Source organism: Aethalodelphis obliquidens, unplaced genomic scaffold (assembly GCF_003676395.1).
Source record: "Aethalodelphis obliquidens isolate GAN/ISIS:26980383/991018 unplaced genomic scaffold, ASM367639v1 scaffold11, whole genome shotgun sequence".
NCBI lineage: Eukaryota > Metazoa > Chordata > Mammalia > Artiodactyla > Delphinidae > Aethalodelphis > Aethalodelphis obliquidens.
This window is the reverse complement of record NW_020837955.1, coordinates 29,468,212-29,493,232: the sequence shown is the minus strand read 5'-3', so window position 1 is coordinate 29,493,232 and position 25,021 is coordinate 29,468,212. Positions and strand designations below refer to the sequence as shown.

The 25,021-nt window shown below is 37.2% G+C and overlaps 1 protein-coding gene across 1 annotated transcript in view; it reads right to left on the bottom strand.

The window, feature by feature from the left end:
- Window positions 1–4,890: 4,890 nt before the first annotated feature.
- NHLRC2 (NHL repeat containing 2) overlaps window positions 4,891–25,021 on the bottom strand; it is a 59,617-nt gene continuing 39,486 nt past the window's right edge. Inside the window, exons 6-11 of the mRNA XM_027112657.1 lie at window positions 16,081–16,180; window positions 12,694–12,925; window positions 12,001–12,123; window positions 10,873–11,082; window positions 9,634–9,853; window positions 4,891–5,307 (exon numbers count right to left, since the gene is read on the bottom strand). Coding sequence (XP_026968458.1) covers window positions 5,051–5,307; window positions 9,634–9,853; window positions 10,873–11,082; window positions 12,001–12,123; window positions 12,694–12,925; window positions 16,081–16,180 — 1,142 coding nt within the window. The 3' untranslated portion in view covers window positions 4,891–5,050. The remainder of the gene's footprint in view (window positions 5,308–9,633; window positions 9,854–10,872; window positions 11,083–12,000; window positions 12,124–12,693; window positions 12,926–16,080; window positions 16,181–25,021) is intronic.

The following is a 25,021-nucleotide window of genomic DNA, read 5'->3' as shown; positions in this document are numbered from 1 at the left end:
ACGTTTCTAGGGCTCACTTTGGTTATTAAAACGGTATTTTCTTAAATACGAATAAGCTTTTAAGGGTTTGAGAGAGTCCTGTGCTAAGAATTCTGTGAGAAGGTCTTACAATTACGTTCTGAAGACTAATTAAAATAGCACTTTTGGAACTAGAACTGAAAAGCTATTTAATTCTTTAATACATCCATCTGCTAAGAAAAACTGGATAATATCTGAATTTAAGAAAGAATGGTACATAAAATCTTCTGGGAAAAACAATTATACAGACTGTTCCAAACCCTGAAGGATAACTATGTATAATGAAAAGTCCCCAAAGCTAGTAAAATTAAACGGATTTACTTTACATTTCAGTCACCACTAGGATTTTTGGGGTTCTTTGTGTTGATTAGTTACTATATATAACTATGAAGATTTATGCTTAAAAAAAAAAAAAATTGAGAGACAGGCATCACAGCATGGTAGTTGAGTAGATGTACCCAGGCTTGGCCAGTCCTCAATGTGTGATCTCCATTACACTGGTGTAACTGCTTATAACTTCTGTATGTCTCAGTTTCTTCATGAGGGAAATAAGGAAAATAGTACCTCCCTCATAAGGTGGTTGTGAGGATTAAATCAGTTAATACACAGAAAGCACTCAGAAAATTGTCAGGCACATAGTAAGCAATGAATAAATTTAGCTATTATTACTTTAAGTACTGCCAAAGGCTTAAGAAAGCATTCACAAAAGTAAGTACTCTTAATCCCAGTCTGTTTTCACTCTACATGTAGGAGTACAGCTAGGAATTAGGAGATCTGTGTTCAAGTAAAAGGTCCATCACTCACTAGTCACCCTTAGTCATTCAACAAAACTGGCTGAGCAACTGCCCGCACCAGGCACCGCTCCAGCATCAGCCGTTATTCGGGGAGCGCTGATCTCGAGACACGTTGCCAACATTCTAAAGCTGCTTCCTCATCTGTAAAATGGACATAAGATCTACCTGTCTGATTCATAAGGTTATTCTGAAGCTCAAATGAGGCAAAATGCATGAAGGCACTTGGAAGATTTAGGAAAGCACCGTCAGAGTATGTTCCAGGAATGTGGTTTAGGGTATGTCTGGACCCTCTAAGGAAGTGTATTACTCAGTTCCAGGTCTTAAAAAAACAAAACTGTAGGTGTTTCTTTATAACAACGTTTATAAAACAGTACTATGTTTATTATAAAACTTTCTCTTCTTGAATTCCAACTCTGTGGAGAGTATTAAATACCAAACAGTTGATAGAGAAATTCGTTTCCTTTAGAAACTGTGGTTGCAAAGAAAATGTGAAGCCATGTGTTTATAGACATAAGTTATTATCATTATTATTAACTAAGCCAATAACTAGCAGTTTCATTTTTTACTAACTGCTATACAAACACTATTTCATTGAGTCCTTACAGCAACTCCATAAGGCAGGTATAGCAACCCCAGTTTATAGGGCAGAATCCAAGCGACTGCAAAGTCTGTGCTCATAAACGCTACGCTACATCACACGATAAAAACTCCAGCAGAAAAAGCCATAATCATTTCTGTCTCCACCATATCACATACTTAAGAGAAGTGGTAGATCAAAGAGCTCTAAACTGTGTTCTGATCTTTGGTAATAAAAGTGACGTTAGAAAAGCTATTATAGAACAAGTCCTTACTGTTCAGTTCATTTTAAATCTTTAAAGCACATTCCCAGTTGGGTTTTGTTTTTTTTTTAAATAACCCATTGCTCAATTTAAAAAAAATTACGGAAAAGTAGAAAACAAAAATATTCACAAGTCCACCATTCCTAGTCCGCCACTGACACAGTCCCTCTGCATATATATTTTTATGCAACTTGTGAGCTATGAACTTTAGTTTTTGATGACTGTTCTTAAACATGATGCCAAATATAATGGCTAGACTGTTTTTAATTGGCAGATATAAACTAATGCTAAATGTTGGGTAAGCAGAAAATTATATTACAGAGGTATGTATTATTAATGTCTTCGCAAATTTTCCAACTGTGGAAAAACAAGCAGAGAATAACATTTCAGTGGTACTAGCTCCAAAGTATATTGGCCATGTGAGAAATTGAGTTGATCTTTGTATCTGCGTAAGTATATATACACATACATATATATATACACTCATCTACCTCTACTAAGCTTTTTTTGGCTGTTTTAAGATTTATAGGTTTCTGCAGACCTGATAACACTATAGCTAAATATATTATTAGAACAGTTAAGGAGAAAATTGTTTAGTCATTGAACTTTACCAAAGTTACGCTTACGGGTGATTAAACTGTAAAGCTTCCCCTGTGAAAAGGTTAAGTATTTGCTTCAGACAGCATTTTCAAGATAAGCAAAATGCTTTTCAGAGCTATCAATCCTGACTACAAATTCAGAAAAGAAAATTCTACCGTTTGTGAAATGATATCATAACGAGTGGCAGAAAAAATGGTGACAAAGCAGAATAATTTAGGGCAAAGATCCCAGGTATCATGTCTAAGTGTATGTAATGCCACATTACTGGCACTTCGATTACAGTGACTAACACTAAAATCTTTTTTTAAACTATCACTGAACATAACTTTTGCTTTTCCTCATGCATAAATTAAAAAATATGCAGAAATCTTTATAGAAAACAAAGTCAGGAATCACAAAGTTTTTAAAAATAGACTTTCTAGTGCTTCCTCTTACGTAAGAGATTTATGTTAGTCATAAACTCTAGGAACCTATTTATATTGCTTAATATGATTTACAAAAAATCATACCAATCCATATAAATAATACTTTGAATGTAGAAAACAATGCAGACTAGTGGCTGGCTAAGAATAAGAATGTTCAGTAAAACTGTACTTTGAAAGTCAAGAAGAGCATAAGCTTAATACTAACAGAAAACTGTCTAGATAAAGTGAACATCTAAAATATTTTTGGATTTTAGTGTATATGAAAATACATACAGTGTGTATATTTGTGTATAATACTGAAAAAACAGTTATCAGGCATTCCTGAATTAGCAATTTAAAACTGTATATACTTCTTTCAGAGAGTGAAATTATTGTCCTTAAATAGGAAAAAATTAAGCCAACCTATCCTGTCCAACTGGAAATGAGAACTATAATAATAAAATGAGATTAAAAAATTACCATGGCCTATTCTCCATAAAAGAGCAAATTAATGTTATATATCCTTTTATTACAGAACATATTTTTTTTATGGAGAGAAAAGGTTTATGCGGTACTTATATATAATTTTAAACAGAATTCCTTTTAACTTTACATTTATAATACTTCTCTTTAAAAATATCTTTAGCAGGCTACAAATTAAATGAAAGTCATGATCTATGCATTTCCTTACTTCAGATTTAGGTAACTTGAATAAAAGAAGTGAATAGTATGTTCAAAACTATAGTTCAAAAAAATATAAAGATATGGGCAGATGATCATGCTTAAAAATTACACTTCAAATTGAGCACTGGTTTTGAAGGGAGAAGGCATATTATGCTATATTGTCTATAAATATTTACTGAATAAATATGATTCTCCTGTTTTTAAAAATCTTATAAGCTGACTAAACCACAAACATGTTGAATCAGTTTTAGTAAAAACAAGCAGAGGCTTTTAAAATAGTTATAAAGAGAAATTATGATTAAAAAAAACCTTTCAGTATCTTCTGGTGACTATTTCTTTTAAGGTTAAAAAAAGCCCACCAAAAAAGTGTCATCAAATCACTGTATGTTTCAGCCTTAATATTTTAAAGTAATATATTAAGATATACTATACATATTAATAGCATGAAAGTACTTCACATTGAAATTTTCACTTTGAAGCCTTGACAGTAATTTTTAAAAACATCACAATAAATGATCATAATTTAAATTCTGAATATGGGAACCAAAAAAACCCCCAAACCCAACAACATCTGCATTTAACGCTTCAACTGAAATGTAAACTCCTAAGACAACATACATACCCATTTGCATCAGATTCAGTGTCACAGTTCTTTAAGTGGTATCACAGACAGTAATGTGTCCCAAAGTCCCTTTCTCCTCGAAAGTCATAACATTTCTGTGGATTCATCCGTTATTTGGTAAGACTGTTCATTCAGAGAAAAGTTAAAGGAGTGAGCCTGTATGTCCTTAGGGACTCTAACTTTTAGAAATATAGAAATATATTTTCTGTATATTGAAACATACAGAATATTTAACATACCATTAATAATGGTATGTTAAAATAGCAAATAATTTAAAATAGACTGAATAAATATATCTCAAATGAGAAAATCGCAGAAGAGAACAAAGAACATTTTTACCACCTAGGTACTCTTTAAGCTGCTACTGTGATGAAAAGACGTTTTTGGGGGCCTAAAACAGAACTCGCACCTTGAATGGCGGGCGTCCTTATAATATGTGGACTGGATCTTAACTCTGTTTAAAGTTACTGTGCAATTTACACATTCAGATGTGCTGCCTGATAAATGTAAAAAAGTTAGTTAAAATATTTGGTGTCGGGGCTTCCCTGGTGGCGCAGTGGTTGGGAGTCCGCCTGCCGATGCAGGGGACGCGGGTTCGTGCCCCGGTCCGGGAAGATCCCACATACCGCGGAGCGGCTGGGCCCGTGAGCCACGGCCGCTGAGCCTGCGCGTCCGGAGCCTGTGCTCCTCAACTGGAGAGGCCACAACGGTGAGAGGCCCGCGTACCGCAAAAAAAAAAAAAAAAAAAAAAAAAAAATTTGGTATCATTATTGTTATCAGTATTCACTGCAAATTATCTCATGATAATATTCTGTCCTATAATGTGGACTTAGGTCTTGTGCCAAATAGCAGCACAGATTACAGGATCGTGGTTCAAATCATGGTCAATGACTTAGCTGGTACACAGTGAGAAGGAAGGAATTTGTCTATAATAAATAAATAAGGAGCCTAGCTTTATTTTAGTATCAGTTGCTAGAACTCAACAATGGGTTTCTGGGTACCCAGAGGCAGAAATAAAGTTTCTTTTCATAAATTACACAGTGATGGTGGGGATGGAGAACAGGAGGCACTGGGATGCTAGCCAGCTTGCTAAAATATATACTTGAGTTCTACTGGAGGTATGTAGTCTTGTTGTGTATCGGTTATTTGTAAAGGCTGACTGAACAAAATTCCCTTCATCATACAGGCACTGCTGTCTGCACTACAGTAATAAAGAAATACGCTGATAGAGAGAACGGCTTCGAGTGATAAACAATCCCCAGGGATCTGCAGTGAGATTGTTGGTTGACTGGAAATGCTCTCTATCTCTCCAGATGGTATCTGTCCTTGAAGAAGCCATTCATTGCCTAGAAAATAAAAAGGTAAATTATTAAGACTGCATAAGAAGTCAAGTAGGAAATTGGACAGACCTTACGAACACTAGATTCATTCCATCAACAAATATTTACTGAAAGCCTCTAAGTGCCAGGCATTGTGCTCTGTGTGGAGGATACAAAGTAAGATAGAAGAAGTTCCTCGTCTAATCATGTTGATGTCAAATTAAAATTCTTCCTTTGAACACTGTAAAATAAATTATAAAGTTATTTCTATTGAAATCCAGATGAATACTGCCAATATGGTTATAGATTTAAAATGTGATTATGGAATTTAAAATGAAAACTATTAATAAGTTCTAGAAATAAACATAGGATACTTCAGAAAATAGATCATTTTTACCAGATAAGTGTCTAGAAATATAATATGCAAACTACAAAATAATCCAGGGAATACAAATGTATGTATAACTCTGCAGTGACTTTCAAGACGATGAATTATTGAATATCCAAAGGTGGTAATAAAAAAAAGCCACTGATTTTTTTAGAAACAAGTAACACTGAATACATTATTCCAAGGGACTCAATGTAGAAAACGAATAGACTTTGTCTACCTCATTTTAACACACAAAACTCCTCTGAGACTTAAATACATAGATTATCTATGTAACAAAAGTCTAAAAAACCACTAAAAATCATTAAGTCTTCTAGTATTAAAGTTTTTAAAATGTTTTTATTCACCCAGTGCCTTCTCTCAGAAGGAACATATGTGTCATATTGAGGAAGTGCATACTTAGGCTGACACTCAGCATTAGCTAATTAAGAGCCATCACTTGGGAAATGCAGGACCTGCTTTCCTGCCATCTTAAATAGAATACATTGAACGTAATCTAACGATTTAACGACAACTCGGGGCCATCTGTACAAAAACTGGACCATCTACTGAGTAGTGATGAAATTCTATGTCTACTTTTTAGCTTTTCTCTCTTTTGACCTCGGGATGAGTCAACAGACTAGAGCACCTGCCTCTACTGGTCCTCTTCATCTCTCCTTTAGTTTATTGCTTCTAATATTCTGTTGATTGAAAAATTAAATCTGAGATATATATATCAAATAAGAGTAAGGAGAATGTGAAAGGCTGAGAATCTAAAGAGTTAAGTGCAGAGCTTTTAAACAATTCTTTTAAAATTCTCTGGCCTTTTTGCTTGCTTCTGGACTGAAGAATATGTTTTATTTTAATGTTTGACTTTGTTAGATAGCAGGCTAGTGGGGGAACTTCTTATGTTAAATAAAAACAGGAAAATAGTAAATTACACTATCTTAATGTCCAATTCTAGAAATAAAACAGTGTTTCTTTAGATAATTTTTGGACACATCACGTGTATCTAAAATAGACAGCTAAAAATAGCTAAGAACTTTCTCTTCAGATCACTTCACTTTCCTTTAACACTATCCATGTTTTGTACTCCAATAACTTGATACTAATTAACTTGTGTATTTGACAGGGTTAAAATAAACATGTTAATTTACCAGTATCCTATTAAAAAAATACTCTGTTAATTTAATTTTTCTGTGTGCGGTTAAAGAGCAGTTATCTCCAAATGATGCAATGCTTTCAGACTAATGGACACAGGCAGGACAGTTAAACTGGCAGTTGAGGACTTGCTCTGAACATACAGAGGACTGCGGAATGAATGGCCAGGGTTTGAGTTCTCTTCTGCCCAAACATCCTCCTCTAGTACTGCACGGGTCAGCCCTCTCCTTTGTGGGGAGTAGATGGGGGTTATTTCCCCACAGGCTCAGTCACTCCAGAGCCAGCAAACTCTAACTCAGCAGTTCCTTCCGGCAGATCTCTCTGTTCTCTTGGTGTGGATACCAAGTGGGCAGTTGCAGGACAGTAGCTGCTGCTCTGAGAAGGTACCAAGGTAAGAAGGCATAAAGCCTGGATCTGGGTGATGTACAAAAGAAAAGTGTGTGAGAGGGCCTGAGACAGGAGGAGTCGGGCAGCAAATTCAAAACTGAGTGAGAACCTGTGAAAGAGCACGGGAGGCTAGGACACAGCAAGATCACTAGGGACGGGAACTTACTACTGTTCACTTTCAAATTGTTGCCTACTCTCTTAGAGATGTTGGAAAGCACTGCTAGAAGACAAGCAGTACACTGATTACTTATAAGTTCATGAAATAAGTTCACACTGTGATTCAAACACACACCCAAATCTTTACATAATTTACAGTAACTGAATACTTTCAAGAATAGACTCAAACAGGAAATGTTCTGAGATTAAGAGATCACAAATTAGTGACTGAGGACAAAGGCTCTGCCTGGACTCTAATCATAGTAATTCATCTGTATTTAATTACACATCCTCCTCCAACAATGTTTTTTCTTCTACTTGAATGGCATACTTTTAAGCAATGGCTTTGGCATTCTTGTAGCAAGAAAGTTAATGGGGCTCAAATTCTACCTTTGGAATCCCTAGAGGAGAAAACACAGCTTCAGGCTTAATAACTGGTAAGTCAAGTCCTAATGATACTACTGAAATAAAATGAACAGCAACTGAAAGCTCTAAAGCGTTTGACAGACGCTATCTGGAAAAGTGAAAGATAATAATAAAACCACCAAAGAACTGAATTAGAGTTTGTGTCAAGTTAATTCAGTTAAAAGCAAGAATATATTAAAAAAAAATCAAACTCCAGGGAAAAATCAATTTAATTCTTTAGAAGAGAATCTGAGATTTAGTGGTATAGTGGTAATCATAATTAATACTGGATCAGGACCCCAGAGACCTGCTGATTAAACTGCTTAGCCAATACCTACACTTCTGCTCCCTTGTGCCTCACCTTGGCTGGAGACAAACAGCCTCCACGTGGACTAGCCTAACTTTCAATTCATGACAGCCAGCCTCAAACACAGCCTCCCGGCCGTTCAGCAATCACACTGTATTTCCCTCATGCAGTCACCCTCCCACCTTCCTGACCCTCTTCTTTTTTCAAACCGCCAAAACCTCCCCCACCACCTCTCACTCCCACTCTCAGCTGATAGCTGTGCTTCCCAATAATTAAGAAAACAGAAGCATGCAGAAGAGTGCTTCCACAAGCATCCACTTCAGTTACCCATCTAGATCTCTGGGTCGCATACCGGGCCCTCCCTCCTTACCGTGGAAATGAGGTCCACATTCCTGGCAAAGGCCAGCCTGCCACCTCTCCTATCCTCCTATCCTTTAGGATACCCCGCAACACATACCAGCAGTCCTTTCCTCTACTGATCTTTGCCATCAATATAACAAACACGCTGCTCGCTCAACTCCGTTTTCCCCTGAGGGCAAGTGCTCTCTTTTCCCTTATCTTTTTAGCTCAGCTCCTCTAAGAGCTATCTATATTTACTTTCTCCAGTTCCTCTCCTTCAATTCTTTTTTAACCTGCTCTAATCAGGCACCTCCTCCATCACTCTGAAACGGCCCTGGTCGAGGACATCAATTAACTATAACATTGAATCAACGATCAATTCTTAGTCCTTATTTCACCTGATCTATCAATCGCGCTCAACACAGCTGATCCTTACGCTCCTTAAAACACCTGCTCCAGGAAACTACCCTCTCTCTTGGTTTTGCTTCTACTTGCTTATTCACTCTTCAGTCTTCCATGTGGGTCCCTACCTCCCTCCTTGATCTCTTTATGCTGCAGTGCTCTAGAACAGGGTCACCAAAGTATAGTCTGTGGACCGGTGCTGGTTCACAAACCATGGTGAGTTAAGTACAGAAACCGAGAGTGGGGTTTGGAAACTTTTGTAACATCCCAATGCATAACTGGTGGCTTTGAATTTTATGTCTTTAAAAAACTAACTTCGTTTTTAGGACTAATAACCCTAGAGCTAGTTTGAGATGGAGTAGCACAATGGAAAAGACACTACACTAAGAACCAGCAGAGCTGGGTTCAAATTCCATCTTTTGACCTAATTCAATATATGCCCTTCAGCAAATCACTTTATCTCTTTGAGCCCATAGTCTCACTTATAAAATAAGAGTTTTAAAACAGATGGTGTCCTTTGGTGCCTCTCAGCCCTAATATTCAAGGGCCTAACATTCTAAGACCACACGAGTCTGTCTCATATAATGAATTTGCTTAATAGCAAATGGCGGCAATTATGATTAACTTCAGGTGAGTTACACTGTTATTTAATAAAAGAATCTCAAAGGCTAAAGAAAACTGCTAAAGTGGGGTTCAATCTGGATCTTTCTGTTTTACAAGACCTTCCTCAAATCCTGCCCAACTGTAAACATATCACAAATGAGAAAAATTACTAGATCAAATCTCAAGAATTTATGAAATATTTGCATTTGCAAGATTATTGTCATACCTTCAGCTGACAGAAACCAGCAACTGGGTGCTCCTTCAGTTAGCTTTGTTCCTGATGGGAGGTCTAATCTTAGCTTGAACTGAAGAGTTTGCCCTGGAGATGCAGCCACCGGGGAAAGTCTAATGTCTGGAGCAGATTTAGGTAGTCTGGGTAAGGTCTTCTGTTTTTCTGCTGGGAATGGGCCGTCCACCATAGCACTTTCAGATCTGAAGACTGGGAGCTAGAAAACAAGAAAATCTGTTTTTTAAAGCACAAGTACTTTATAGTATTATAGACTGACAGAGCTTATTTTCAGACTTCAGTACAAACATGAGATTCTGTGTCAAGGAAACTTAATTGCCATTCTCTTCTGAATCAGAAGTTGTTTACTTAAATTTCCTCATGATTATTTTGCAGGTTCAGAAAAATATTTCATCCTGGCCAAAAAACTGCCAACATTTATGAATGAAACTGAATTAACTGTCCAATATGTTTATAGATAGCAGGAAATTAAAATAAAACTTTATCAATTTAAATGTAGTGGATATAATATACACCCTCTTATAATTTTCATTGCCAACTATAAGATGTCATTCATCTTATATCAGAGATCTATGTCAAGAGAAATGACACTTATGATGGGAATCTGTGTTTTTATTTTAAAACACATCTTGGAAATTCCTAGAATTTTAGGAAAAAAACTTGCATTTTTCCAGGCAAATGTGATATATAAAGGGCTAACTTGTATTAGAGACCATGTCCATATCTTTAAAATTAGAACTTACTTAAGTTTCTTCCAATCTTATTTTTAAGTCTTGAGAAATGTGGCTCCTAGAGCTTCCTTTAAAGATTATTTGGTAATGGATTCACCATAGGAAACAAAGATTACCCACTAGTCAGAGGATCATTAAAAAAAAAAAAACACTCAAGATTAAACAACCCAACCCACATAGTTTGTATGTGTAGTGTGTCAGTATGTCCATACATTTAAAAAGAGATGAGTCCTTTTTTTTTTTTCCCTTTTCTGAAAGTTCATCAAATTCTCTCCAACTTCTAGAATCTTTCTCAAACACTCTTGGCACAAATGGAATTTTTATTTTAAAAATAACAGGATATCCTTGGAATAGGCACCCACTCACTACTCTACCCACATGTTTCACTTTCACCACTAGAGATGGCCTAACCAAAAGTGCCTCTGTTGTTGCTGAGGATCTTAGAATCTTTCTTAAAATGATGCCCTTTAACTTAAAGATTACTTACCACAGAAACTGTTTTTGTTTCTAAATCCATCACTTTAATTTGATGGTTATTGGTGTCTGCCACATATAATAACTGACCATTCTCTCCAATACACAAGCCTCCTGGTTCATTAAAAGTTGAGTCGGTGAAATTGGAACCGATAACATTACTTGCATCTCCAGTTCCCGCTAATGTTGTACAGTTTTTTGTTTTTGGATCCACAACTTTAATCTAAGAAGATAGAACAAAAATTTATATATCTGAAGCTCAACTGCACATTTCTAGTATGGAAAAGTATCATATTAAGCAAGCCAGAGAATTCCTGATTGACATTAGTATTCTTAATAAATCTCAGAAAAAGAACAGACATTTCCATATTTTCTTAAAAAGCCAAACATTCAAATTACAGTCTAAGGGGAGATATTTCATTCTGAGGGCTAAACACTATAAAATCCCCAGTTACGTCCTATCTTCTAGAAGCAATCTTTGATAAAATTATTTATGGAATTAAAAAAAAAATTTTAATGTTCTTCTCTCCCTTCACAATGGGACAGAGTGGAACTGACTTTCTTCTCATGAATATCTAACATTGGCTGAGGACTTGGCTACTTACGTTAAACTTAATGACTCCTCGCTGTGTTTCAATTACATTAAATTCACAGTCTCTCATCACAAAAATATTAACATTTGGGTTCCACTGATTTTATAAAAAGGAAAAATGCACAGTAAGAATGCAGTAGAGACCAAAAAAATGGAAATGCTGATGAAAATGGAATTACTTGCTAACAGGCATGGCAACTGTGCAAAGGCTCAAAAATGTTCATTCGTTAGTTGACATGTTAATTTCCCTGCTACCCGCCTTGTCCTCATTTACTCAACATGTTACTAAGCAGCTTTAATGGCTTGCAATTCACAAGTTTTGGCTAGTCATTGGGAATTTGTTCAGTCCTTTCCCCCCAGCTCAGAGTACCATCACATCCTCTCTGCAAGAAAGGACCAAGAAAAGAACAGAAAGGCTTATGTACAGTTGTCCAAAACTGTCACTCCTCGCTATATTTTAGCGGCAATTGTAGGAGGCTCACAGATCTTTCAGCATTTTAAATACCTCAAGTGAAAAGCAGGGTATTATATAATTCTTTCAAGACTCACCTTGTGATTGTAAGAGTCTGCCACGTAAACTAAATTCCTTTTCTTGTCCCAAGTTACTCCAAGTGGGTGTTGAAGCTTTGCATTGATTCCTACTCCATCAACATCACCAAAAGCAAATAAATTCTTTTTTTTTTTTAAAAAAAAAGAAAGAAACAGCATGTATTAAAATTTTTTTACAGTGCTTTGTTAGGGTATAAAGTGAAAATTAAGATAGCTGTATATGCTACTTAAAGGGGAAAAAGTCTGATTTCATATAAATAGGGCTGGGCATTTGACTGAAATTAGAAAAAAATGATAGAATTCTGAACTTGAATTAATTTGTGGTGCTTAGGAATTTTATTCACAAAAATCACACATCTGATCAGGAACAGGTCAAGTCTACTGATCTGGTGCTCTTTCCACCCTACTGCCAGATATCTAATCTATGTTTTCCCCTTGCTTGGTAATCAATATTTTATCCTTCCTTTTCTCCTGAAACTTTGACATTTATATATAATCAAGTCGAGTCATTTTATTTTCTTAGGTGGTTTTGTTACTTGTAGTTCTTCATACTCACATTTCCTTTGGTTTGACTTCCATTTTAACATGGACAAGCCAAGAACTTTCTCCTTCCTAAATTTTATTAACTCTTCACAATTCAGAAAATCACAAGCTTGTCAAGCAGGCACACCACATGAGAGTGCTTCTCATTACCATAGGATCTCTCTCTCCTCCCACGAGGTGCTTTACTGCTCCATCTTTCAGCGAGACGGTTCTCACTGTACTGCTCTCACTATCTGCTACAAACAGGCAGCTCCAGGGATCCTCTGAGGCCAGAGAAAGACCTGAAGGTTGGGCAAAACCGGCTTTGTGAGGATATGAGTTATTTCGATTCTCTTCATTTCCACTTCCAGCAAACCGAAGGCAGGTTCCTTTTTTTAACTCACTAAAAAAGACAAATTCATAGGTGAAGTCAACATTGTTATACTGTGTCCAATTTCATTAAACAAATGAATGTAAATCAATGGTGACAGCATTATATACAAAAAAAAAAAAATCCAGTGATCTTGGCCTACATTGTGCAAATCACCTTTCACTGTCGTTTCTAATCATTAACTTATTTATCCACTGTGTAGAGACCTTTCTACCTTTTTAAATTTTTGACATACACAAAAATGAAACTATTCTCAATGGCAAGACAGGAAATCACTGACAAAGTTAGAAATATAAGAATAAAGATCATATCATTGATGGGATAGTTTTTTTTTTTTCCTCCAAGTGATGAGAGGTAGGTACAGCTAGATCCCACCTTTACTTCCTGACCTCTTCTTAGCTTCATGCAACATTAGGTTCTGAAAGGGAATTAAAAAGATCTAGGTAACCTTTTCTAGCTCTTGATAGCTTAAAGCTTAAATTTTCATTAAAAATGTTTTATTTTCTTGTATATAAGTAGAGACTAGAAAAAAGAATTAAAAGAATAATTTGTGAAAGACAGCCAGGTACTCATTTTAAGATAATAATATGATTACACTGCTTTAACTAATCGATTGTACAAATCCATTTCTTATATACAGTAGGGAAATTTCTATTTAAAGGACTATCGTAATGATTCCTTTTGTAATGCAGAGAAAGTTTTATACCTTGGCTTCTAAGTTTATGTCAGAGGAACTGTAAGGAAGACATGGTAATGTCCTGGGTTGAGGGAAGGGAAGAAGCTGACTTCAGATGCAAAATCACGAGACTATATGTATATCATTTCCTAATAGGGCACAACATGCAAAAGTCTAAAATGACCATCATATCATTTACTAGTTGATATGATCCCAACGCTAACTTTGGTAGGGAGCCAGGAGTGGAGGCAAAGGGATACAAAATGTATAAATACAGCCATTTATTCAAGGAACTCGTAAAAATAACCTACTCAGAGGAATACATGTAATGACCAATATGCCAAACAAATAAAGGAGTTACAACAATTTTAAAAAGGAGTTCCCTTAATTAAAGGTAGAAAGAGTGGGGAGAAACGGTAACTTCTAAAAGCTCAGGAGTTATTACCACTTGAAGATCAGTAACAAATAAAGATAAAGGGTCCTTAAAATTATAATACAGGTCAATGTGATTCAAATGGACACTTTACTATTGCAAACAAGTGACAACTCTACTTATGTGGAAATTTAGTCCACTGTTGACCATCTAGGTCCAAAACAGCCATCGCTTACAACAGCATATTCTGGTCACCTCTGCTACTACTTTCTTCCTCATCTTATATGTTATCGGTCCTGTCGCTGTTTGGGCTACTATCGTCTCTGGCCTGGATAACAGCAATCGTCTCCTCACTTGTAGCTCTGTCTCCAGTACCGTCACACTCCAAATGCTGCCAGTGTCCTTTCAAAAACACAAATCTTATGTCGCTTCCCCGCTTAAAACTTCCTATAAAGGTATAAGCAGAATAACTTTCAAATCTCTAAAGAAGACTCACAAGGCACTTCATGATCTGGCTGCTACTGACATCACTAGGGTCATTTCTTGCCTAGAAAACCTCTACTCTTCTGAACTCCTTTCTACTCTCTATCAGGTTTTAGTTTAGTACCATCTTCCAGGAAGCCTTCCTTGATACCTCAGATCTTATTTATATCAGGTGTTCCTCTTATTTATGTAAGGGACAACTTCCATTTAAAGGACTACTGCAGTGATTCCTTTTGCACACAGCGCCTGTACTTCCCAACTATTTTTTGTTTGTTTTTGCTGATCTGATTCTTCCTCTGAGAACAGTAACCACATTTTTTCATTTTATTCTTAATATAGTAAACATATCATTTCATCCCTACGGCCAAGCACAGTGCCTAGTTTGCTTAATAAATATTTGTTAGATGAATGATTAAATGTTGCAAAACATCGTACAAAGCAACACACACATATACACTCTTTAGAATATCTGATATTTTGGATTATCTATATAACTGCCCCTTTCTACTGATAAAGGTAACTGAGGTGACTGACACTTACTTTCTAGGGTGGTTTGACAGTCTTTATGGTCTATGACTTTCATTCATTTATTTCTTCTGCAGACCCTTACTGAGCTCCTATCATGTGTCAGATACTGTGCTAGGTACAGGGGACACAAAAGTGAATGCGAAAGGGTCCTTTCCTTTAAGAGGCAGTCTACTAGGAGAGAACAGTTATGTAAACAAGTGCAACCAAAAACAGAAGGTGAGAGAGAGAGGGGTGAGAGGGAGGGAGAGGGGAAGAAGGGAGAGATGGGAGGGGAGGGAGGGGAGGGGAGGGCGGGGAAGGGAGGGAAAGAGAACCCTAACCCCAGTGTCAGGGAGAATAGGACAGGCTCTATAGAAAAAATACAAGAAAATTTGTAGAGACACTACTTTTCCAGCTTTATACCCCTAACAGTGGCAGCAATGCTACCAACATTTACTGTACATGCCAGGCACCAGGCTGAGCTCTTCACACACATTAATTCTCAAAACAAGCCTATGAGGTAGATATAAATAAGGAAACTGAGGCTTAGAAAGTTAAAGTGACTCTCCCAAGCTCATGTAGATAAGTGGCAAAGCCAGGACTCAATCTCAGGCCTGACTACAAAACCTGAGCTATTAACTACTCTGCTATGCAGTCTTCAGATATCTGAATTAATGATCAGGGATATTAGAAATACGCATTAAAATAAAAGATGCTCCCAGTTCTCCTTGTGGATGCTCGGGGGGACCGCTCTTCCCAAGCTCCCCAAGGTTGGGTGTGGTCACGAGCCTTACTTGGGCTGACGAAATGTGAGTAGAAGTGATGTGTGTCACTTCTGAGGAGTTTTCAGAGCCAGTGAGCAACTCACCAGCTCTGTCTCTCTCTGCCAGGACAGCTGGCAGAGCTCCAGACGGTGGCTGCTGCATCAGCCTGGGGGGCAGAGTAGTGCTCCCCCAGCAAACAGACCTCGTCCTAAGCCACCAGGGACCTGGGCTGCTGGTTATGGTAGCACAGCCCAGCACATCCTGACCAGCACAGTGAGAGCTACGAGGATGAAGACTTCGGGAAAAGGAGTTCTGTGAACGCCACGTTTACCCAAAGAGAGATGTTACCGAAGTTACCACTTACTTTTTCTTTGGTAATCTGCCACAGTCCAACAGGAATGCCCATATCTGATGAGTCCCTGCCATGGCTATCCACAGAATGTCATCTCTTTGGACCTCTGAACCTTTATGAAAATAAACAGTAATTACTATAGATATATCTGGTTAATACAAACATTCCCAATCTTTCAGAAATTTAAATTAAGGGAAGACAGCAGTATGTTTATAAATCATCCGATGGAAGAAAGTAAAAATATTTGCAATGTTTTAAGTCATTTTGGAAATTTTTCCATTTTCCTCATGAAAAGTTTACTTCTTTAGACTTATAAATTTACATTCACAGAAATCCGAAGTATTCTTAATAGCAAAATGTCCCTCTGCATCTCTGGGCACAATGTTTTTAAACATCTGATTTCTTATTTTATGTGACAGAAGAAATGGGTTGACACACACTCTCCAAAGAAACTCTGGCACTCAAGTACCTAAATTACATGCTTTAGGAATATAGGAATAGTTCTTTGAACAATTTCTCATGAAAGGACTGTATCTTTTAATAGTTTAAGAAATGTATATTTCTACCCCAGTATTAGCTTTTAAGACTTAGACTCACATCACTGCTGCTCTTTAAAAATCTACTGTTTAATTGTGAACCTTTTTCAAAAAGATATGGTTGACATGTAATAAAGCTAAGAGTACACTATATTACAATATAGCTGTTTTCTAAAATTAATAAATAATGTTGTTTTTTTAGACTGATATTACAACTTATTACAATGTGACAAGGCTCTGTTTCTCAAATTAATTCTATTTTTAAAATATTTAATTAAGCTGTATTCTGAAGCTACTTTTACATGTAGTTGAGACATTTTCACTAAAATAATTTGGTCAGACATATGCTAAAATAAATATATCGGAAAGGCTATTTTATTTGTACTTTCTTTAACTTCAAGTAGTTGTGTCCAGAAGGAATTTTTCTTCCTTAACTTGAATTACTTTCAAGTGTCTTTTAATTTAACAAAATTAAATTTTGTTTATTTAATTTAAATTTTGTTTAATTTAACAAAAATAATGTTGATGGTCAATAAACTGTGGTTGCTACGTGCCAAGCACTTTACAGAGATTATCACTTGAATCTTCTCAAAAGGCCCTTCTTACAGGCCTTTTACAAAAGAAACTGAGGCTTAGACAGGTTAGCTAACTTACCAGAATCACAGAGCTAGTAAATGAAGGAACTGGAATCTGAACCCAGGAAGTCCAACAAGAAAATCTATTTAACGTGCTGCCTCTTTCGCTGTGTTAATTGCTATCATATGAAATCTAAAGGAAAGTAGTTTACTTCCACTTAATTTTTCATAGTCAAATATTTTTAATAAACATAAATTAAAAGTGACAGTGCATCCATGTATTCTGGGGACTCAGTCTCTGCTTAATCACTTTAGAACTAGATCAAAAACTTTTCATTATTATATTCTTTTATTTTGCCCCTGCCATGTGAAGACAAAGGTTGAAGGTGACCGTCTATAAGCCAGAAGAGAGCTCTCACCAGAAACCAATCATGCTGGCACCTTGACCTTGGACTTCTAGCCTCCAGAACTGTGAGAAAATAAAATTCTGTTGTTTAAGCCACCCAGTCTGTGGCATTTTGTTATGGCAGCCCGAACTAAGACATTCCCCCTGAGAACAGAAATGAGACAAGGAGATCTGCTATCAACACTTATTTAGTATCATATGAAGGTCCTAATTCATACAAGAAAAAGAAGCAAAAAGCATAAAGATTGGAAATAAAACTATAATCATTAGAAGATGACATGGGTTTAAAGCCTCTCTACTTTGCCAAAGAAGAGCTGTGTTGGTATATACAGGAGTGAAAGACCAAATCAGGTCTCCATCATCTACTTCTCCAAACAGGCCAGGCTAGTTCAACTAGGGTCTACCTATGAGGCCAAAGCGTCATCGTAATATTAGTGTGAGCATCTGTTTGGTCTTAGTCTCTGTGTACTTATTCCCTTTAGAAGCTGGAGGTATGAGAAATAGTGTAGAAGCAGAGGCTGTGTCAGGTCGGGACTCAGGAGTTTATGATTCTACATACCAGTTGATGAGGATGATAATGACGACGGGGGGCATGGTGGTGAAAATGAAAACCATTCGGAACACTTCCTGTTTAAGGCACTGAGCTAATAATAAGCACTTTGTATGGATTATTTCCTTTAACAACATTAGCAAGTCTAGTTATTATCATCTCCATTTTATAAAGAAATTGAAAGTCAAAGGGGTTAAATAATTTGTTGGTATTCACACAGCTAAACCTGGAATAATAATCCATTAGTGAGTCCAATTCCAGATTATTAGTGTTCTGATCAGAATGAAGGAACTACAGGAGTGAGCCTGTGCTCTTCTGGCCAACACTCTGCTGGGCCCGTTCTCTTTTCCCTCCCTTCCACCCCTGCTCCATGGACTTAGCTTTGGATTCAATTACCCAAGTGCATTTTAATGTGTGATCAGAAATTGAGATGTGATCAAAGGTGACCAAGGCTTTATACTCCAGTATTTGTGGCTAGGTCACTCCTTCTGCCCTTCTCTTCTTGTAGCCTCTGGAAGAGCCTGTGGCCAAATAATCTCTTTCGAGTATTTTTTCCAGTCCCTCGCCTTTCCATTTTTGGTTTGGTTCAGCTTATCAACATCTTGAGATTTTTATAATGAGAATCTTATAGCAAACAACAATAACAACGGACACTTATATAGTACTTTCTATGTGCCAGGCACTGTTCTGGGTGCTTCCCATATATTAATTCTCACAATTCTCACAACAGACATTTGAGGTAGATACTATTAGTATCTCCCACTGAGATGAGGAAACTGAAGCATCAAGAGGCTGAGTAACTTGTCCAAAGTCACACAACTACTAAGATGTGAAACTAGTTAGAACCCAAGTGGTCTGGCCCCAGAGTCCAGGCTCATCACTTCCTTACTAAACTGCCACTCAAGAAGTTTTTACCCTGCCTAACCATTTCAGTGAGGGCTGAAGAGTTTGTTCTTGTAAATAAAATGGGAGTTAAAAAAAATGGGGGGGGGGTGTAGTCTGGCATTTATAATGTCTATCAAACTAATAATCATGTTTACACTGTTCATCCTGGATTTTTAAATCTAAAGTATATAGTTGTGGGACTTCTCTGGTGGTGCAGTGGTTAAGAATCCTCCTGCCAATGCAGGGGACATGGGTTCAATCCCTAGTCCTGGAAGATCCCACATGCCATGGAACAGCTAAGCCTGTGCATCACAACTACTGAGCCTGCACTCTAGAGCCCGCGTGCCACAACTACGGAAGCCTGTGCGCCTACAGCCTGTGCTCTGCAACAAGAGAAGCCACCACAATGAGAAGCCCGCACACCACAACAAAGAATAGCCCTTGCTTGCCGCAACTAGAGAAAGCCTGTGCACAGCAATGAAGACCCAACACAACCAAAAATAAATAAGTAAAATAAAATAAAAAATAAAATTTCCATCCTGTTGGGAAGAAGTCTCTTGACTTTCCCCTCAGCTTTAAAAAAAAAAGGGGGGCTTCCCTGGTGACGCAGTGGTTGAGAATCTGCCTGCTGATGCAGGGGACACGGGTTTGTGCCCTGGTCTAGGAAGATCCCACATTCTGTGGAGCGGCTGGGCCTGTGAGCCATGGCCGCTGAGCCTGCGCCTCCGGAGCCTGTGCTCCACTCCGCAACGGGAGAGGCCACAACAGTGAGAGACCCGCGTACCGCAAAAAAAAAAAAAAGAGTAGGGGTTCCCTGGTGGTGCAGTGGTTGAGAATCTGCCTGCCAATGCAGGGGACACGGGTTCAAGCCTGGTCTGGGAAGATCCCACATGCTGTGGAGCAACTGGGCCCGTGAGCCACAACTACTAAGCCTGCGCGTCTGGAGCCTGTGCTCCACAAGAGAGGCCGCGACAGTGAGAGGCCCGCGCAACGTGATGAAGAGTGGCCCCTGCTCGCCGCAACTAGAGAAAGCCCTCGCACAGAAACGAAGACCCAACACAGCAAAAAATAAAAATGAATAAATTTATTAAAAAAAAAAAGTATATAGTTGTATCACCAAGTATGGGTATTAGTTCCTTCTAACAAGAATGTGGCAATCATGAACATTTCAACCTTAAATTAAGAGTACACTTGGGACTTCCCAGGTGGCGCAGTGGTTAAGAATCCGCCTGCCAATGCAGGGGACATGGGTTCGATCCCAGGTTCAGGAAGATCCCACATGCTGTGGAGCAACTAAGCCCGTGAGCCACAACTACTGAAGCCCATGTGCCTAGAGCCCGTTCTCTGTAACAAGAGAAGCCACCACAATGAGAAGACCCTGTACCACAACAATGAGTAACCCCCACTCGACACAACTAGAGAAAGCCTGCGTGCAGCAACGAGGACCCAAAAATAAATAAATTAAATAAATTTATATGTATATAAAAAAAAGAGTGTCCTTAGAATCACTGACTTACAGCAGTCACAAATTAATATTAAAAAAAGGACAATGCCAATAGCTAAAAAGGTTTTGGGAGTTAAGTATTTTTAAAGGCAAAATGCCTCATAATTATCAATTATCAAGAAGGATTAGTGAAATAGTTTCAGAAAACAGGAACAAAATCAGCAAATGAAATATGAATATAAAAATTACCTGCAGTCCAGCTTTTACAAATTCTGTGTTATTTTAAGCAACTATGATCAAAATAGATCCCACTGACTAGAACCCTCTTAATGGCATCTGTGAAATCATCCATTAGTGTAAATGGTTTTTTCTGTGCAGCTTCTAAATCTCCCCTGTAAAGCAAAGCCTTAATCCACTAGGAAAAAGCAACAAAGTCTGTCACTGCCAGGGCACAGGAAAAGACTAATTATAACTGGAGGAGGAGGAGAGGAAAAAAAAAAACTCTCTACCTCTGGCGGAGGGGCAAGGAAATGTCTTTGGCCAAAGAGCCCAGACAACAAGTAGAGATTTCCCACTGCTGGGAGAGAAGCAGGAAATGCTTCAAAACCACTCACAAATATAAGACAGAGTTAAGCTGCCAGAGAGAGAAGGAACAGAATCACTGAAAAAGCTCTAAGCTCTCCACCTTGTTTCATGGAGGCCCAGGCACACAGTGCCTCCCTAAGACTGAGGCTCACCAGAACAACAGAGAACTCTCCCTCAGCCCCAATGCAATCTAGTACAGAAAGACAGCAGCAGTCTATCCCTTGAGGATCTGTGCTGGCTGACTGAAAGCTGACGGTGGAGTACTAACACTAAGAAAAAGTCTCTAGCATCTAGCCCCCCAGGCTTAGGCAACAGCACACTGCTAGAGGACTGTGAAAGCTATGGTGATTTGACAGAACTCACAGCAATAATAAAATCCAGATCCAGGCCAGCTTCTGACTAAACTGACTCGACCTCCCATAATAATGACAAATACTATTGATCTCAGCCTCTATAGTTCCACGCATGACTGGAATTTAACAAAAAATGAGAAGACGCACTTAAATGTAAGCAAAACAAAATAAAAAAACAAACAAAAAAACATTTTCAAGAGACGAAGCGATCAACAGAAACAGACTCAGAGCTGACCTGAAATTTAGATCTATGACATAGGCTTTGAAATCACTACGCTTACTATGGTAAAGAATCTAGAGAAAAAGATGGCAAACATACCTAAATAGATGGGGAATTTGAGAAGACAGATGAAATCTCTAAGAAATATTAAAATGGAAATACTGTTAGAAAAAGAATAATATCAGAAATGAAAAATTCCTTCAACAAGCTCATCTGTTGACTAGACACAGCTGAGGAAACAATCGATGACCCTAAAGATAAATCAACAGAAACTATGCACACTGAAACACAAAGAGAATAAAGGGTGAACATTAAAAAAAACCCAAAACCATAATATGTAAAAGTTGTTGAATATAATATTAGAATCTAACATACGAGTAACTGAAATCCCAGAAAGAAGAGAAAGGAGCAGAAAAACTATTTGAGAAGATAATGGTTGAGAATTTTTCCAAATAACGAAGGACATCAAGAATCCTAAGCAGGTAACTCCTCGACATATCAATCAAACTGCTGAAAACCAAAGAGAAAATCTTGAAGGCAGCCGGAGGAAAAAACACATTTTTTATACTAAGGAACTAGGAAAAGAATTAAATCAGACTTCTTGTTTATACTATGTAAGCTATAACACAGTGGAATGACATCTTTAAAATATCAAAAAAAAAAAAAAAGCCAATCCAGACTTATTTATGGAGTAAAAATAGCTTTCAAAAATGAATGCTAATTACTTTTTCAGACCCTCCCCCTCCAAAGAAAGGGCTAAGAGAAATCACTGTTAGCAGACATGTGCTGCAAGAAATGTTAAAGTTAGTTCTACATGCAAAAGCAAAATTATTCCAGCCAGACGCGGGATTTTTATGAAATCAGCAACGTTGGGAAACAGTCTGGCAGTTTCTTATAAAATTACACATACATTTATCATATGATCTAGCAATTTCATTCCTAAGCATTTGCCCAAGAGAAAATATATGTCCACATAAAAGCCTGTACACAAACGTTTATAGAGGCTTTAATCATAATTGCCATAAACCAGAGACAGCTGAAATGCTTACCAACTGGTGAGTTAATAAACAAATTGTGGTACAGCTGTACAATGGAATACTACTCAGCAATAAAAAAGAACTACTGACACATGCAAGAACATGGATGAATCGCTGATTATGGTAACTGAAAGAAACCAGACATACAAAACTATACTGAGGAACAAGAAATCATTGTTGCCAGTGGGTGGAGTGGGTAGAGTGGGTGGTAGAGGGCGAGGGAGGGAGACTGAACAGAGTCATAAGAGAACTTTTTGGGGTGATGGAAATATTCTATATCTTGATTGTAGCAATGGTTATAAAGATTCTTCATAATAGAACTTACACCTATTAAGGGTAAATGTTACTTTCTGTAAATTATTACCTCATCATTCAAACTGAAAAAAACCCTTATAAACACCAAGTCAGTGTGATAATAGTTATTCGGATATAAAAATACTACTACTGTTTTTATTTTGTTAAAATAAAAACACACTAGTCACATTATATAAAATTTATTTCTCAAAAAAATGTTGTATCATCTGATAAGATAAATGTATTTTATTTAGAGCATATTAATGGAAGTCAGAGAAACATATTATCTAAGCTGTAGATTACCAGACTAGCATACTAAATAGTTGGATTTCAATCATTAAAGGTCAAATAAGTACAACTAAATTTCTATCTAGGGAAATGCTGATTAAAGGGCCAAGGAAGGTTAATGGCATTTGGGCACACTATCCTTTCTGTAAATGATTTAAAATCAGGTGAAGTCTGAAGTACTTAGAGACTAGCAGGGGTTCTGACCTTTACGATAAAAGAAATTCTCGGGTTATTGTCGGGCATGAGTGGAGACAGCACAGACTTGGTATGCATTTTAGAAACATGGCAATGTTTCTGGTGAAAAAATGAATTTATTGGAGTTCTTTTTAATTATTTTTAGTGCATTATAAAGTTTTAACCATATTTAGAGTGATAATCAAAAATGGACAAAGATGAAAATAACTTTTATAAAGTGATTTTTTGTAAAAATCAATTTATGTGAATTATTTCCATGCTTTTATCACTGTAATGGCATAATTAGGTTAAATATTCAGGTACTATTTAAAATACAAACACACACACATTTACATATTACATATATATTTAAAATAATCAGGTATTTCAAGTCCCTTTCCCTAATCTCTTTTTGAAGTATGCTGTTCATTATCTGAGTCTTTTGGTGGGGTATATATTCAACTGTATATTGTCTTTGTTATTTTTCACTCTCTTTATCTGATCTATTTTCTTTCCTTTTAAGGTTTAACTTTTACTTAAATATGCGTATGAATGGATAACTGTTCTACATAAAGTTTAAATAATAACTAAACATCCATGTGCACAACACCAGCTCAAGAAAAGGGAAGATTATTTGAAAACTTCCTGCACCCCTCTGTTAGCATATCCTCCTCCTCTTCCCAGAAGGAACTACCAGTCTAAAAATGTGTTTTTCATTATCTTCTTTGATTTTAAAATTTTACCATGTCTGAATGGATCTCTCAACGTATAGTTAATCTTGCTTGCTATTGAACATTCTATAAAAGGTGCTTTCTCCACTCAACAGATTTCCTGATACTTCTCCATGTTGTCAGGTGTAACTGTGGTCCATTGTTTGCACTGCAGAACAGCTTAATATGTGAAGATACCACAATACCTTATCTATTTTTCATGTTTTCCTTCTGATAATTCCATCCTTTCTCATATTCCTAACTATGGTAGAATTTCAGAAATATTCTATATAATTCTTAAAGTATTAAAGAATTTAAGTGCTTACAAGAACAATTTTTCTTAACCACAGTCCCCTTCAAGTTGCATTTAATCCCACATCTGCTTAAACCAGTTGTACAATTACATAATTTAAATATATTCAAACCAATTCAATATGAATGAATTGGAAGGAAGTTTTTCCTCTGAAAACAAAGTTAATACTTTGGAAAGACAATAAAGGCAAGTAGCAAAGTCAAATTGTTAGTGAATAAGATGTGGAAAGACAATTGAAAAGAATAGGTTTTAAAATTTTCAGCCCTGTTTTCTTTGCAGGTGTTTTAAAAACTCATCACAGTTTAAGGAAACCAAAACAATACATTGTGATTGGTATAAGACTGTCAGAAAAGACACACTTAAACATCAAAAGACTAGTTAAAAATGTACATTCTATAGGGCTTCCCTGGTGGCGCAGTGGTTGAGAGTCCGCCTGCTGATGCAGGGGACAGGGGTTCATGCCCCGGTCCAGGAAGATCCCACATGCCGCGGAGCGGCTGGGCCCGTGAGCCGTGGCCGCTGAGCCTGCGCGTCTGGAGCCTGTGCGTCTGGAGCCTGTACTCCGCAACGGGAGAGGCCACAA